The sequence below is a fragment of the Felis catus genome, chromosome B3 (assembly GCF_018350175.1).
Source record: "Felis catus isolate Fca126 chromosome B3, F.catus_Fca126_mat1.0, whole genome shotgun sequence".
In the NCBI taxonomy this organism is placed as follows: domain Eukaryota; kingdom Metazoa; phylum Chordata; class Mammalia; order Carnivora; family Felidae; genus Felis; species Felis catus.
In genome coordinates, this window is record NC_058373.1 from 118,539,939 (window position 1) to 118,556,482 (window position 16,544).

Sequence of the window (16,544 nt, forward strand, 5' to 3'; positions counted from 1 at the left end):
AAACAAAATCCCAGATGGGGTGAAAAAGGCAGATATCAAGAATCCAAGTATAAAAGCTCATAACTTTCTTTAACTTCTTTCTCATATCATAGAGGGAAATGACTGGAATTTTGTCTATCCGTGCCTTTTTTTTTTTTTTTTCTAATTTGAGGTTGTGTCAAGGAGGGATTTGAACTCACAACCCCGAGATCAAGTCATATGCTCTACCAAATGAGTCAGCCAGGCTCCCCCCACCCTCCACAGTTACTGAGATTGTGTATTGGCCAAAGGAGGAGGGAAGTTATGGCGTCAATCAATGACGTCATCTGCTCAGAAAGAAGACCCGGTGCGCCCCCCATCCCCACTCCGGTTTGAACTTTGCCTGAGGAATTTCGTTCTTTGCCCGAGGACATTCCTTTAAAATAAGAATTTCGAGACTTCCCGTGCAAAGTTGCTGGGAAACACGCTGTTCGGGAATGAGGACGTCCTGGGGCACACTCCAATATACAGAGATTAAAGAGTTCCCGGCAGTTTGGTTTTTAAATTGCCCTGCAAACGTGAAATCCTTGCTGATCTGGCAGCTACTCCGCTATGGTGGTGAGAGACATACCACCAGCCTGGCGAGAGGGAGGCGCCGGGCGGAAGAATGGCAGGCGTGGCCAACCCGGAGGCGGCTGGAGGCCGCGCCCCCTTCCCAGAGTGCCCCGCAGCCGCTCCCCGCGAGATCTCTTTTCTAGCCAGCCCTGGCCCGGCTCAGAAGGTGCTCCCACCATGGATGGGCTTCGGGCTAGCGCAGGGCTGTTGAGGCGCGGGCGGTTGAGACGCCGGCGCCAGCCGCAGCCACACAGCGGGTCGGTCCTGGCCCTGCCCTTAAGGCCCAGGAAGATCCGAAGGCAGCTGAGGAGAAGCGTGGCGTCCCGCATGGCCGCACTGAGGGCCCAGACACTGCCGAGCGAGGACTCGGAGGACTCGAGGGTGGAGTCGACGGTCGACGATCCTGGAGACCCGCTGGCTGGTGGGGCAGCGACCATCCCGGATGCGGCCCGGCGAGAGCCGTACGGTCACCTGGGGCCTGCAGAGCTGCTGGAGGCCTCGCCCGCGTCCCGCTCCCTGCAGACCCCCCGCGCGCTGGTGGAGGCGCAGACCCCGCCGGCCCGCCTGGTGGAGGCGCAGACCCCGCCGGCCCGCCTGGTGGAGGCGCCCGCCCTGCCCGCGCGCCTAGTGCCGGCTCCCGCGCCTCCCGCGCGCCTGGTGGAGGTGCCCGCTGCGCCGGCGCGCGTGGTGGAGACCTCGGCGCTGCTGTGCCCTGCCCAGCACTTGGCGGCCGCCCCGCCATCCGTGGCCCCCGCAACGCTGTCGGGGCCGCAGGTGGATAGCACCGGCGGGGAGTTGGCCTGGGACTCGCCGCTGCAGCGCGTCCTGGCGGAGCTGAACCGCATCCCCAGCAGCCGGCGGCGGGCCGCGCGCCTCTTTGAGTGGCTCATCTCGCCCATGCCGCCCGACCATTTCTACCGGCGTCTGTGGGAGCGGGAGGCGGTGCTGGTGCGGCGGCAGGACCACGCCTACTATCAGGGGCTTTTCTCCACCGCAGACTTGGACTCCATGCTGCGCCACGAGGAGGTGCAGTTCGGGCAGCACCTGGATGCTGCTCGGTACGTCAACGGGCGGCGCGAGACCCTGAACCCCCCCGGCCGCGCGCTGCCTGCCGCCGCCTGGGCCCTGTACCAGGCCGGCTGCTCCCTGCGCCTCCTCTGTCCGCAGGCTTTCTCGACCACAGTGTGGCAGTTTTTGGCCGTGCTCCAAGAGCAGTTTGGCAGCATGGCTGGCTCCAACGTTTACCTCACGCCCCCCAATTCGCAGGGCTTTGCCCCCCACTACGACGACATCGAGGCTTTTGTGCTGCAGCTGGAAGGTAGGAAACTCTGGCGTGTGTACCGACCCCGGGTCCCGACCGAGGAGCTGGCCCTGACATCCAGTCCCAACTTCAGCCAGGACGACCTCGGTGAGCCGGTGCTGCAGACTGTGCTGGAACCTGGAGATTTGCTCTACTTTCCTCGGGGCTTCATTCACCAAGCCGAATGCCAAGATGGAGTGCACTCTCTGCACCTCACCTTGTCCACGTACCAGCGCAATACCTGGGGCGACTTCCTGGAGGCCGTCCTGCCCCTGGCAGTGCAGGCTGCCATGGAAGAAAATGTGGAGTTCCGAAGGGGTCTTCCCCGAGATTTCATGGATTACATGGGGGCCCAGCACTCAGATTCCAAGGATCCACGAAGAACCGCTTTTATGGAGAAGGTGCGAGTCTTGGTTGCCCGCTTGGGACACTTTGCCCCTGTCGATGCTGTGGCTGACCAGCGAGCCAAAGACTTCATCCACGACTCTCTGCCCCCTGTGCTGACTGATAGAGAGAGGGCACTAAGTGTTTATGGGCTCCCAATTCGCTGGGAGGCTGGAGAACCTGTTAACGTGGGGGCCCAGTTGACAACAGAAACAGAAGTGCACATGCTTCAGGATGGGATAGCTCGGCTGGTGGGTGAGGGAGGCCATTTGTTTCTCTATTATACAGTGGAGAACTCCCGTGTTTATCATCTGGAAGAGCCTAAGTGCTTGGAGATATACCCACAGCAAGCTGATGCCATGGAACTTTTGCTCCGCTCCTACCCAGAGTTTGTGAGAGTAGGGGACCTGCCCTGTGACACGGTGGAGGACCAGCTTTCCTTAGCGACCATGTTATATGACAAGGGGCTGCTGCTCACCAAGATGCCTCTAACCTGAACTAGTTTCTTCTTGATTGTTGGAAGCAAGACAGTGGTGATTCTCTCTTAGCCACCATTACCATCTTTTTGGCAGGGGGGTGGGGTAGGAGGGACTCATGTTCTTACCTTGATAACCATTTACCTTTATGACTGCTCACATTTACCTTTATGACTGCTTTAATGTCACAAATTTCAGATGGTTTTCCAGGAATCACCACTTCATCTAGGCACAAAAGTAAAAGCAGAAGTTGGAGGTGGAAAAAAGGAGCAATTTTTGCAGAAGTAACTTTGATCCCTGATCATTTCAGAGCACCAGCTTCATCACCCTCAGGCTTCAGCGTACTGTGTAGCACTTGCTGTGTCATTCTGCTTGAGACATTAGAAGTTTTTATTTGGAATTTGCATCCTTCATTTGAGTTCTCTTCAGTTTGGGGGGAGGGTTGGGGTCAGTATCTTGTTTGCTACTGTGAGTTTGTATGAATGTTAGAAAAGTTAGTAATTAAAGTGCCAAAGAATGTTTCTCTTTTTAAAGGCTAGATTATTATGAAGGAATTGGGTTGGGGGGTGGGAGATAGGAAAAATCTATAATGACTGATGTGAAAGGTAACTTGGGGTGGTTGTAGGATTGAGGCCAATTCTATAACTTTGGGGGTAATTTATTCATTTTAATCATGCTACTTGAACCCCAAACAGCACAATCCTATTGGAAAAGTTAAGAGTGCATTATGTTTTTGCTCCGTGCTTGCTTGCATCAGTGGCTGGCATTGCTCCCCAAGGGATAGCATGTCACCTAGTTGTGCTATCATAGACCTCAGTCAACCAACTTATAGCAAGCTGGCCATGAAGGGAGGCTGGTGTTCAAGTTACTTTCCACTCTCATTTTTTTCTGGCAGTTGGAAGAATCTTCCCCAAACCTGGAAAGTGAATATTTTCATGGTTGGTGGAAAAGAGCCTGGTGTACCAGAGAGAGCACTGGACTTGGAACCAGAAGACCTGGGTTTGGGGTGGTGGCTGGTAGGCAGCTGGCTGAATGATCTGAGGCTGCCGCTACACCTGGGCACACAGATTTTGTAAGTATATTTTGGTACAGCTTGATGTCTGCACTTCATTTAGGTTGTGTCTGGAACTTTCAGAGCCTATCACCATATCTGATAGGTGCAGTTCTATATAAGGTTGAGAACTTTCTGAGGTCTTTTTTTTTAAGTTGGGAAAGCATGGATGTACATAAAATAAAAATGATAGCTCTCTCTCCAGTTCTACTTTCCAGAGGTAACTACTATTAAAAGTTAAACTCACAAGGCTTTGTTTGGATGCTTAATCAAACATACGGTAGTTTGTTTGTTTTTTGGTTTGTTTTATACTCTTGTTTTTCTAATCTGTCAGTTTTGGACCTAACTTTTCAAATCAGTTCAGTTAGAACTACCTCTTTTTTTTTTTTTTTTTTAAGTGACAAAATAGCAAATAAAAACCAGGGGACAGACAGAAAAAAAAATAAAAGGACTATAAGGATGGCAGCTAAGAAGGAAAGGTAGTAACCTTTTCTGACTCATCCTACCAGGCTCAAAACTAAACTCCCCAAACACTAGATCCCAGAAAAGGCTTGTTAAAGGAGTCACACGTGATAGTACTCACCCCTAGGGAACCTACCCTGAAAAGTTTGTTGTAGAAAAGTATGGAGTTTCAATGGTTTATGCCCTTCCTTGGGCTGCCAGTAGACACGTTTTGCTTCCTCCTTCATTTTTCCTATGGCCCTCTCCATCCTGAATATTTTCTGTGTCAGCAAGTCCTTTTGGCTTAGTGTTTGAATCTAGATCAGAAGAAATGATGTTGAAAAAAACAATTGTATTAGATTGCAAATCATCAAAAAGCGTTAATAAAGTAATGTATTTGCCTGTTGGTGTTAGGTGGTGATACAATGCCTCAGAGCATTCTCTTCTGATGTTGGTTTTACACTTGTTAATGAGAAATTTACTTTAGCTTTTTGGGCATGATGAAAGGAACCTAAGAAATGCTTGCTTGATGTGAAGCTGGTTTTGTGAATTATATGAAGAAAGAATCTTACATTTTTAAAGTCTTTGTCCCTCTGTTTCTTCATCTCCTCTAACAACTCTGAAAAATTAAAACCACCTGTTGAACTAGAATGTTCTTTGGTAAAAGCCCAGATTAGGAGGTTAAAAAGGAAAAGGAAAATCTAGGGGGCTAGCTCTAGCCACTCATTCCATCTCTAGGTCTACTTGTAAAAAACAACTTGGGTTTAGTTGATGGTGGGCAGAAAATGGGAGGGGAAGGAAATATATTTCAGAAACAACAACCCTGATTTTGAGGGCTACTTGATAGGCTGATGCGGTGATTGTTTTTATGTTTTTATTTTTTATTTTTTTTTACTAATAGGGTTTTATAGTCTGATCTTGCATAGATGTTTTTGTATCTTCAGAAAATATGTATCTGAGGGGTTGCAGAAAGTATTTCTGTGATGGTGAAAAGGGTCTGAGGAACTCTTGAAAACATAGCTTGCACTTAACTACCCTGTTCTTGATCTCCTGAAGCATTTCTTGGTTTCCTTCATTTTCTAAGTTGAGTATCTTCATGGCCTGGTGAATTTCCCTGAAAGATAAGAGGTACTTCTTAGATTGTTTTTATCCTCAAAAAAAAGGTATCAGGGTGGAAAACACAGGAGTAGGAATCAGACAGGAATCCTAAATTCCAATCTTCACTGCATTTTGCTGAGCCTTATCTGCAAAACTGGTATGGTGCTTAGCTTACAGGGATGTTGGTATAGTTTCCAGGAGGATATATTCAAAGATACTAATGGTACCATTTATTGAACACCTTAATGGTGGGTACTAAACATGTCATCTCTTTAATTATTACCACAGACCCATAAGGCAGATTTATAATCTGCATTTGGTAATGAAAAAACAGGCTCAGAAAGTTTAAGTAACTTACCCATGTTCACATTGCTAGTATATACCTGAGCCTGGGATTCAGACCCTGGTCTTTTTGACTCTAAAGCCTGTCATCACAGTAGACACTTGATAAATGTTGGCTGGATAAATGGAGAACAGGTGTGTGAACTTCATGACCTATCTAATTTAGGCCAGTTTTTCTGTTACCCACTTAGATAGGTAGGTAGGTGGATGGCACAGGTGAGCCTGTGCTTTTACAGCCATTAGACAGCCTAGAAACGCAGGGATGTATTGTGTTAACAAGGATGGGAGAGTGGGCAGTATAAGAGGTCACGGCAGGAGTCAGGTTCAGAGCTTACTTTAGAACAGCCTCATGGTTCTCTAGGAGCAGCACATCTAGGAAGGTGTCCCTGACCCGGTCCCCTTGGAGGTTGAGGGCTAGGATGCTACGGCAAGCTTCTAGTCGTACACCTGGTGACTCTTCATAGTGGATGGCCCAGAGCAGGAGGTCTGTCAGCTGGGGACTCACTTGGCCAATCTGACCCAAAGCTGCAGACATTAGAGGGCAGTATGTATGTTCCACTGTCACTTAAGAGGGAGTTGGCTATATATCCTAACATCCAGAAACGGCCTTATTAATAAATAGTAATAACATATAGACAGCTACCTGCTAAATTAAGTATTGCAAATCTTAAACTAAGTATTTTGTTGGTATCTTTTTCTGGATGACAATTATCATTAGAATTTTACGGATGGGTTAAAGTAGGACATTGTCTCCAAAGGATTCCTGTGGGGATGGGGAGGGAGGATCCATCCCATACTTACCCCTTACAATATGAAAATAAACTAATTTACTTATTTATCTAGGGATGAGATAATGGGGCGGATAACTCAGAACACTGGCCTCATCAAGTCAAGATGATGGGGAAAGGACACACAATTACTTCACAGGTTTACCTTGGGCAAAGATTGTCCAAGAGAGAAGTAATGCCAAAGATCCTTAAAAAGGAACCCTGGGAAAATTTGAGGGCAGGGTTTTAAGTCTGTAGCAGTCTTGAATCTGGTCTTTTACAGAGTCCTATAGTGGATACCTACTTAGAACTTAGTCCTAATTCTATTGGCAGGGACTGTCTTGTCAGCCCTTTGCCTTAACAAGTTTGACAGAGATCTAGACTTGGGATCTTTAACTGAAAATTAAAAAGAAGAAAATAGTCTTTAATTTCTCAGGCAAGAACTTCTGAGAAGGTGTAATCATCCCTTCAGCTACACCTTATCCCCTTCCTAGAGAGATTCTGGGGATCTATACTAGCATTTGGGAGGCTATTTGAAGTTGAAGAGCTGGGGCCACTCCTGTCATACCTTGAATGGCAAAGGCCTTGATTTTCCAGTAAGGATCTCTCTCTATCAGGTTCAAAAGGCATTCAAGGACCTGGGATGAATAAAAGGGCAGTGTTGAGTGGAGAGGACCAGAGGAAAAGTGAACCAGAGACAGGGACCCCTCTTATCTCTAAAATGTGCTATAATTGGGCACCTGGGTGGCTCAAGTTCAGTGTCTGACTCTTGCTTTCAGCCCAGGTCATGATCCCAGGGTCATGGGATCGAGCCCCACATCGGGTATGCACTGAGTGTGGAGCCTGTGTGAGATTCTCTCTCCTTCTGCCCTTCCCCCTTGCTCACATGCACACGCTTTCTCTCTCAAATAAAACAAAAAATGCTCTACAACTGAAAAATGGGCTTCTGTCAATTCTAGTGACAAATGAGCTGGAGGCTGAAGCACTGGTCTACACACACAGTGCAGTAGCTGAATTATCGCTTATCTAGATTTTCCTCCGCTCACAGTTCTGTGGTCATACAGGCTTCTTTAGAACACCTTGATTCAGGTTTCCCCCTAATAATTAGGGATTATAACTCCATTCACTGGAGTTGATCATAAAGCCCATAACTGAGGTGAGAACAGGATTCAGGGATGTGCTTAAGAGTTAAGTCTGGGCTGGCTGGGAGCAAAATGTGGTTCTAACTGATTGATGTGGCCAGTCTACCCCTTAACCTTCCAGTTTCTGATCTTTCGTTCTGTGTCCCCACAGAATGGTGAGTGTAGTATGCACAACAAGGGAAGCTCAGGTAATGCACTCTTCAGGTTAATCAGGTAAGATGGCAACATGTTTCTTTGACTCACCATCTTATCACGGATCTGCAGGGCACCTGCTGCCAAACAGGCTGCCCACCGAACTACCATGAAGTCATCAGAGAAGCAATTCAGGAAACTTGGGAGAAGCTTGGCGGTCATGAGCTTGAGCCCACCAATAAGGGAGAGAGCTTCCACACGCTCCTGGATATTTCCTTGACTCAGCTTGACTCTATAAAGCATAAGTGCTTTTATTTTCTCTCCTTAAACTTTTGGCATCCCCACCACCAATGCCCTCAAGATAAAATCCAACCTCTGTAGGGTCTCCATTATCCATTCCCACCCTTTCCTAGTCAGCCTTATGCCTGTGAGGTTGAAGTTTCACTGGGTAGAGACCTCCATTATTTACTTGGACCCCTATTACTAGCATATGCTAGGCACTAAACTATGTTGAATGACAGAATAAAGGAAACTTTCATGTACCTCTTGTTACAGTCTAGTTCTCTCCACTGCCCTCACACATGCCATCCTCATTTTGCGCATTTGGCTCCCAGCCTGGAAATGTCTTCCCTTCTCTTTGCCTATGTAGTCTTTTTTTTTTTTTTTTTTTTAAGTGGTTATTTATCTTTGAGAGAAACAGAGCAGGGGACGGGCAGAGAGAGGGGGAGGCAGAGGATATGAAGCAGGCTCTGTGCTGACAGCAAAGAGCCTGATGTGGGGCTCGAACTCACGAACAGCAAGATCATGCCCTGAGCTAAGTCAGACACTTAACTGACTGAGCCACCCAGGCGTCCCTGCCTGTGTAGTTTTCTTATCCATCCTCTCTGAAAGCTGACCTTACTAAGCATTTGTAAATTATGCCTGGCCCCTACAATCAGAATCATGTCATGCTTTTGAACCCTCAAACATCCAAAACAGTGCTTAACACCTAGTGGGCACTCAATTAATGATTCTTTCCTTAGGCACATTGTTAGTGTCCATAGGGACAGGTAATTTTTATTTTTAAGATAATCCTGCAGTGGGACCTAATACAATGCCAAGCATACAAAGCAACTCAGCAGATGCTGGCTGACTAGATCCCAGGCTTCCTAAACACAAGAATAGAAAAGTTACTGTGTGCGTGTTAACTGTACATTAACTGTGTACGTAACTGTGCGTCTTACCTGATTGTGTCGTGCACCTCTTTCCCAAGGCTCATTTGCCCCAGAGCTCGGGCCGCTGCACGTCTCACTTCCTTATTCCAGTCACTCAGCATCAGCCGGATCAACTTATGTTTCATATCCTATAAAGGGGTATAATTTAGGTATAAAATAGCTGCCATTTATTGAATGTCAATTTTGTGCTTGGCTCTGTGCCAGGTGTTTTTACCCATCACTTAATCCTCCCAAACAATCCAGTGAGGCAGATTACCATTTGCAGATGACAAAATAGTCTTAGGTTTACTTGCCCAAGGTTAACCTGTTGAATGCTAGAACCTGGACTCAGACCCAGTTTGCTAAGCTTAGGCTCCAAACTACTATGTTGAGGTCAATGTAACCTGTACTTGAAGGACTTAAAATGTGATGGTGATACATTAATAGGGTGACCAACTCATTCCACTGTGCCTGGGATTTTTCCAGGTTTAGTACTAAAAGTCCTGTGTTCTGGACAAAGCAGGACAGTTGACCTGTATATGTTACTATATATATTAGTACTTCATTCAAAAGGGAAGAGACAGGGGCACCTGGGTGCCTTCAGTTGGTTAAGCATCCGACTCTTGATTTTGATTTCGGCTCAGGTCATGATCTCACAGTTGTGAGGCCCTGAGCTGGGTGTGGAGCCTGCTTGGGATTCTCCCTCCTCCCACATGACCTCTGCCTGCCTGCCCCTCTCTCCCTCCTTCTGTCTCTCTCTCTCCCCACTCCCCTCCTGACCTCCTCCCTCCCCCTCTCAAAAAAAGGAAGGGAAGAGACAAAGATTACTACAGTTGTAGTTCATGATTGTGTAAATATGCCCAAGCTATTCTCCCTGTTTGAAACCTCTCTTTTAGGATTTAGCTCAAAAAGTATCTCTGAACTCTCCTCTGCCCTCTGCAAGCATAGGAAATCCCTGTAATGCTTTACAGTTGCTTCTGTTGTAGCTATTTATAACATTTATCAAGAAAAGACATAATATTTTTGCATCCCCAGTGCTGGCATAGTGGCTAGCATGTAGGGTGTGGTCAGAAACTGCTTGCTTATTGAATGAGTGAAGGACCAATACACATAGTGCCTTTCTTCATTCCAGCAATCTGACATGAAGCACTCATTTTTATCTGGTCAGTCCCCTACCTGCTCTGCATGTCTTTTTTACTTTTAGTTGGCAATCTTGAGTGCCAAGTTCTAAGGAGGTGAATGTGCAAATGAGTCAGATTTAAAATGGAGATTCTGACTGAGTTAGCCTGAAGTGACATTTTGCCCTTATAACAAACCCAGTTCATGCCTGTGCTGCTGGTCAGGACTTTAGAGGAAGGGTACATGGCAGCTGGGGCAGAATTAACCCAGACTAAAACATTTTCAGGTGATTTTACTGAATTCTACCAGGTTTTGGGCTTTCCACTCAACATGCGAGGGCCCAAGTGTGGAAGGTGTTCACTTCTCATGGGTATGGCAGTGTTCTGGGCCATTTTGGAAGTGCTCAGTGTTACAAGGAAAAGATACAGCGCCACACAGGAAGAAGGGGATATCCCCATTTGGATAGCTGAAGATGTTTTCAAAAATAATGGCAAGAAGCAGGTCAAGTGAAAGCCCAAATGATGGTCAGGGTTTACCTTGCCTGGAAGTCCCTCTGCAGTTCTGTCCAAGTCTAGTCCATCTGTCCCACACTCCTTCCCAGAACTTAAACTGATAGATTTAGCCTACAGTAATGTCTCTCTGAAAATTAAGAGCGTATCTTACATTTACCACTTGTTCTTGAATCATTTGTGTGTTTAGTCTTATTTTAAGAGCGAGAAAGCAAGTGAGGAGGGACAGAGAGAGAGAGTGAGCATCCTAAGCAGGCTCCACACGGCTAGTACAGAGCCTGATGCGGGGCTTGAACCCACGAACTGTGAGATCATGACCTGAACGGAAACCAAAAGTCAGACGCTTAACTGAGCCACCCAGGCGCCACAGTAGTGACTATGTTTTATACCTTCTTTATGTGCTGAACACTCAGAGCCAACATAGACACTAGTATGGTTGGGTTGTTGGGTAGTTTAAGTCCATACTTCTCAAACTATTTGCTGAAGGACCAGTTGAGGGGGGAGGGAGGTGTCACTGACTGATACTTAATGGTAGATTAATGTTAAGGCAATGTAAAAGTACTATAAAAGTTTCTAAATTCTCCTAGGTTGTTTTTTGTTTTTTTTGCTTATTTGTGGGTAGATTACAGTTTGTGGTTTGCTACCATGCTAAGGAGCAGGTGGCTTGAGTCAGACATGGTGGCATATGAAGATAATCCTGGGTTAAGGACTAAGGTAGCAGTGTGAAGACAAAGACCTGCTTGGTAAGAATGGGATACTAAGCAGCAAAACATGGAAGGGCTCCCAGCCTCCTTTTGCTTAGACTTTCTGTCCTGGAAACACAGCAGGCTTACCAAACTGACATTTCCACTGATCTGCCCAAGAGCCTGGCAGGCCACAATCCGGTCCTTCCACTGGTGGCTGTTCAGCTCCACAGCAAGCATGGTGTGTATCAGGGTCTGAGGAATGGAAGACTTATGTGGATACTTATGATAACTTTGAGAGATGCTGGAGCCTTGAAGAAGTTCAATCCTAACATGGCATTCAGCATAATTAATGTCACAATTACATGAGATGCCCATCCTTCCAAAAAGGAAAGAGTAGTTTATAAGATACAGGGTACTTTTCTATCTGAGCCCCCTGACTTCTGGAATCATAAATCTGAGAACAAAATAGAGATTTAGTAACTTGAACAGAGACTCCTGGGGCCTTCTCTTTAACTGTCTTTACTCTTAAAGTGATTTGTATATGCTTCAGTCTTTGTGAGTTTCACATCTCTACTGAAAGTAAAGACACTTGTGGGCCTGTGCAGTTTTCAATTCTAAACTTGTAGCAGAAGCAAATCCTACATATCACAACTCTTTTTGCAAACACAGAAACCATCTGCAACCTACTTTTCTCACCTTTCTCTCCGGTTGCAGGTGTCCCTATTCCTTGTATACACACCTGTATACCCCAGTTCGCCCACACACTTTTTCCAGCTTTATGTGTGAGATCGTCTTACTCAACCACCTGCATTTTTGATTCCTTACACGTACTGACCTCAAAGACTCAATTGTTCCCCACAACTTGGTTTCTTTCTTTGACCCTGTAATGGACACATACTGTCTCCCCACTGAGATGGCTCAGGAGCATATAAGACTGATGCTCAGTGTCCTCATTCTTCTTGTTAAACAGCTGCTGGAGGATCCTCTTAATCACGGGGTATGTGGCAGCACCTTCCAGAGCCAGGCACTGAGCTGCAGCCCAGCTGTCCACGCTGTTACCTGTCAGGTGGGGTAAAAAAATGGTGATCTGCTCTCCCACAGAGTGAACAGTCAGCCTTCAGCATTGGTACTCAAGGCTGATCCCTGCTTGGTATCTCACTTCCTTGTGCCCCTCCCTGTATAGAAATCAACGCCTATATTTAAATGGATCGCATCAAGGTTTTCAATATAGACTGAAAATCTTAACCTGAAAAGTCAAATCCTAAAAGGCTTTTACTGAGTAACAGCAACAAGGCTCTTACGACCTGGGTAAGAGATACAATTATTCATTCCCCTAGAGATTGGGAAGGCTAGAGTGGAGGCTTTCTTAAGAAGATGAATTAGGTTTTTGAAGGTCTATATGCAGAAGGCCAAACCAGTCAGCCAGTTGTCCTTGTCTGCTCAGGCCCCCAGGAAAGGAAGAAACGCACTTTTTCAGAGAGGGGTCAGCCCCCTTGGGCAAATCACCTGACGACTTTTTGCTTTATGTGGACAATGCCTGTAAGTTAATGTAGAGAATGGAAGCATGATGTGTTTGAACAGGGGTGATTTTTTTCTTTTACTTTTTAGAAAGTATTCTTTAGTATTTACATCTTTTCAATTAAAAGTAAATCTGTGGGGGCGTCTGGGTGGCTCAGTCAGTTAAGTGACTGACTTTGGCTCAGGTCATCATCTCACAGTTGGGTTTGAGCCCCACATCGGGCTCTGTGCTTACAGCTCAGAACCTGGAGCCTGCTTCAGATTCTGTGTTTCCCTGTCTCTCTCGCTCTCACTCTCTCTCTCTCTCTCTCTCTCTCAAGAATAAACATTAAAAAAAAAAAAGTTAAATCTGTGGTGGGGTGCCTGAGTGGCTCAGTTGGTTAAGCATCTGACTTCAGCTCAGGTCATGATCTTGCAGTTTGTGAGTTCAAGCCCCACGTCGGGCTCTGTGCCGACAGCTCAGAGCCTGGAGCCTGCTTTGGAGTCTATGTTTCCCTCTCTCTCTGCCCTTCTCCTGCTTGTGCTCTGTCTCAAAAAATAAATAAACATGAAAAAAATTTAAAAAAATAAATAAATAAAGGAAATCTGTGGTGAGGCTCCCGACTGGCTCAGTCCAAAGAGCATGTGACTCTTGATCTTGGAGTCCTGAGTTTGAGCCCTATGCTAGGTGTAGAGATTATATACATACATACATACATAAACACACAGACACAAACTTTTGTCCTTTTTTTTTTTTTTAAGTTTGTTTATTTTGACAGAGTGTGAAGGGGGGACTGGGGGGGGAGGGGATTGAGAGAGAGAGAGAAAGAAAGAGAGTCCCACGCAGGCTCCATGCTGTCAGCAAAGAGCCCAACGCAGGGCTTGATCCCACAACCCTAGGATTGCGACCTGAACCAAAATCAAGGGTCAGATGCTTAACTGACTGAGCCACCCAGGTGCCCCTAAACACAAACTTCTTTTAAAAATTAAATTTGTGGGGCGCCTGGGTGGCGCAGTCGGTTAAGCGTCCGACTTCAGCCAGGTCACGATCTCGCGGTCCAGTGAGTTCGAGCCCCGCGTCAGGCTCTGGGTTGATGGCTCGGAGCCTGGAGCCTGTTTCCGATTCTGCGTCTCCCTCTCTCTCTGCCCCTCCCCCGTTCATGCTCTGTCTCTCTCTGTCCCAAAAATAAATAAAAACGTTGAAAAAAAATTAAAAAAAAAAAATTAAATTTGTACGAAAGGGGACATGGTTTCTAGCAAATGTATCCATGAAATATTTAGGTACCACTAGGTGGCAATATACCTATTTTGGAAAAGTACCCTAAGAATAGCTATCTCTGGACGTTCATAAACATAAACCCAAACCCTCTAATACAGTAGACATCACAAAGCATGATATTGGAGAAGAAAGGATCAGGAAAAGCTGATGGTGAGATGTCCTGTCTTTACCCCATATACCCAGGTCAGAAGTGACAAGGAGTTACTCACCCTTTAAAAGGGCAGTCTGCATGATGTCCCGGGCAAGGGGATTGTGTGACTGTATGGCATATTGGCATACTGCTGCTGCCATCCGCACATTGGCATTTTTATCACAAAGAGCAGCTTCCAGGGCAGGCTGTAGAACCTCTGGCAAGTCCTTGATAGATGGGGCCTTCACCGTCTCTTTGTCTATGTTCAAGAGAGACCCAGGTAAGAAGTGCTAGCCACGTTGATTTTCCCTGAAACACAGCTTCCTTCCCATAGCCACACAGTGGTCGGCCTCAGTCTCAGTTGCAGATGCTTACTGCTACTTAATAAGAGTTTAGCTGAGCCCCTGCAATGGGCAGGCTTTTATGGCTCACTTCTGTGCTGGGTATGCCAGTTCCCAATCCTTTATCATCTGGCCTCTAAAGAGTTGGATTCAAGCTGCAGAAGGTTTCTAGCTAGACGATGGTGACCTTCACCATTAGTTTTAGTGATGAAAATCAACCTATTTACCACGTATATTTTTTGTATTTATAATAATAATAATAATAGCAATTATATTTAGGTAGTGCTTTGCCAGTTACAGTGTTTTCATGTTATCCCATTCAACCTTCTAGCCCTCATTGACGTAGGCAAGGCCGGTATTAACTGTAGAGCCCACCTGAAATGTGAGTTATTTCAGGAGTCTTTTTAGGTTTAAACAGACTCACAAGACTCAGGCCACACAAAGCACCGGTCTTCAGAAGAATATAAGACAGGAGCACAGTTTTCCAACAGGGTAGTAGCAGGCATTCCTTTTGGCCAGAATTCATGATGCAGTTTGTACAGCATTCCACACATCCTTCTGGGGACAAGTGCTATGTTCCACAGGAGTTAGTATGTCTTAGAACAACTCCATAGATATAATTCCAGGGTCCACAAAGGGTATGCCTGTTATTAAGTGACAGCATTCATGGAAGCCCAAAGGATGGTGCCCCTTTAAAGTATTTATATTTCACTTACAGTTTTTTCCAGTCCAAATGTGATTTATCAGAGTTTATTTTTATCATAAACAATGTTGCCTATAAAGATAGTTCCTATCCTGATCAGGTTATCTGGGCAACAGGTAGGCATTTTAACTAAAGTTCAAATTCTCAAGTAGAAGGGGAAGGGGCCTGTTGACCTTTCATCCACAGTTATCCTCATTTTAGAGATAAGGAATTTGAAATTCAGATAGGCTAACTGACTTCCCAAGAAGAAACAGCTGGACCTGTGACGAGGAATTTTAAGATTTCTTATCTGTCCAGTTTTATTACTGCTGTGGGCTACTCTGCGATTTGTTAAGAATAGGCTAGATGGAAACATGTATTTTAGGGGAATATGTAGAAGTAGAAGTCAAACGAGTATTTCAAGAAATAATGAGTAAGACAATTTTCTTTGAGAATGTATGGGGAAGAAACAAGACAAAACAAATCAATCTAGACACCAACATGTGAAAGGGATCAAATGGAAGGCATAATTCGGAGCAAAGTGTTCTTTGTATGTATGTGGAAGATCTGGGGATAAGATTATAATAATCAGTTGCTGCCTACTGAAGGTTTTATCTGTGCCAGGCACTGAAAATACATCATCCATTTAATACCCAAGGAAATAAGTATACAATAAAAAATGTATATGTGGGGCACATGCAACTCTTGATCTTGGGGTCGTGAGTTCAAGCCCACATTGGGCATAGAGCTTTTTTAAAAAAAGTATATGTGTGGAAGCATGTAGTGGGGAGAATGAACCAAGTCTGGGTAATGGGGCAGGGAAGACTCTTCAGAAGAGTTGATAGCTGAAAACTGAAGGACAAGTATAGAAGTTAATCAGGTAAAGAGAAATGAGGAGTTTTCCAGCAGATTTAAAAACCGGTAGCAGAAATGCCCTTTATCTGGAACTTGGTAGATAGAAAATAAGTGAAATGAAACTTTAAAAAACCTAACAACTTCGTAGAAATAAAATTAGTTCCTGCCATTAAGGAGTTCCTTGTCTGGCAGGAAAGGCAAAAAAGCAAACAGACTATTATGATAGACTAATAAATATTAGGACAGAATAATATTAGGATGCTACCAGCAGCAAAGAGGAAAAAGTGCCAGTCCAGGCTTCACATAAAATGTGAGGGCATTTGAGAAATAAGTCAGTTGGTTTTATGTCCTTTCAATAGCACTTTATCATTTGGGTCCTTCTGTCTTGTTAAACTGGCGCTTCAGCAGATTACAATTTTGGCTGTTGTACATGGGAAATGTTCCTTTTTCAGTGCTTATTACTACTAAGGAAAAAAGCTACTGACATTGCTTTCCCAAGAGATTAAGACCATTGGAAAAAATGGCTGTGTCCTTAGTTCATTTTATA

General features: G+C 45.5%; 2 protein-coding genes across 11 annotated transcripts in view; one reads left to right on the plus strand and one right to left on the minus strand.

Moving 5' to 3' along the window:
- The window catches only part of HEATR4 (HEAT repeat containing 4), a 49,482-nt gene that overhangs the window by 13,183 nt on the left and 19,755 nt on the right, over window positions 1-16,544 (minus strand). For 5 of the 7 annotated variants that reach the window (XM_019833266.3, XM_003987825.5, XM_045060191.1 and 2 more), the window contains exons 7-16: window positions 14,199-14,378; window positions 12,112-12,272; window positions 11,361-11,465; window positions 8,930-9,048; window positions 7,818-7,998; window positions 7,001-7,070; window positions 6,001-6,190; window positions 5,261-5,339; window positions 4,383-4,542; window positions 2,900-2,958 (exon numbers count right to left, since the gene is read on the minus strand). In XM_019833266.3, coding sequence (XP_019688825.1) covers window positions 2,900-2,958; window positions 4,383-4,542; window positions 5,261-5,339; window positions 6,001-6,190; window positions 7,001-7,070; window positions 7,818-7,998; window positions 8,930-9,048; window positions 11,361-11,465; window positions 12,112-12,272; window positions 14,199-14,378 — 1,304 coding nt within the window. Of the gene's footprint in view, window positions 1-2,899; window positions 2,959-4,382; window positions 4,845-5,260; window positions 5,340-6,000; window positions 6,191-7,000; window positions 7,071-7,817; window positions 7,999-8,929; window positions 9,049-11,360; window positions 11,466-12,111; window positions 12,273-14,198; window positions 14,379-16,544 lie in introns of those variants that run through there. The other 2 variants (XM_023255815.2, XM_045060192.1) reach the window with 2 other exon arrangements.
- RIOX1 (ribosomal oxygenase 1) lies at window positions 390-8,248 on the plus strand. 4 transcript variants are annotated; one of them, XM_045060195.1, is made up of 3 exons: window positions 390-3,805; window positions 7,726-7,729; window positions 7,839-8,248. In XM_045060195.1, exon 1 carries the CDS (start codon window positions 571-573, stop codon window positions 2,752-2,754), a length of 2,184 nt encoding a protein of 727 aa, XP_044916130.1. In that variant the 5' UTR covers window positions 390-570; the 3' UTR covers window positions 2,755-3,805; window positions 7,726-7,729; window positions 7,839-8,248. The 4 variants fall into 4 exon arrangements, with proteins under 4 accessions (XP_044916130.1, XP_044916129.1, XP_044916128.1 ...); XM_045060194.1 differs by having other exon boundaries at window positions 390-3,180; window positions 3,629-3,805; window positions 7,726-8,248; XM_045060193.1 differs by having other exon boundaries at window positions 7,726-8,248.

What these genes read in the sequence shown, in the direction of transcription:
- RIOX1 (XM_045060193.1), top strand. Translation starts at nt 571, where the DNA reads ATGGTGGTGAGAGACATACCACCAGCCTGGCGAGAGGGAGGCGCCGGG.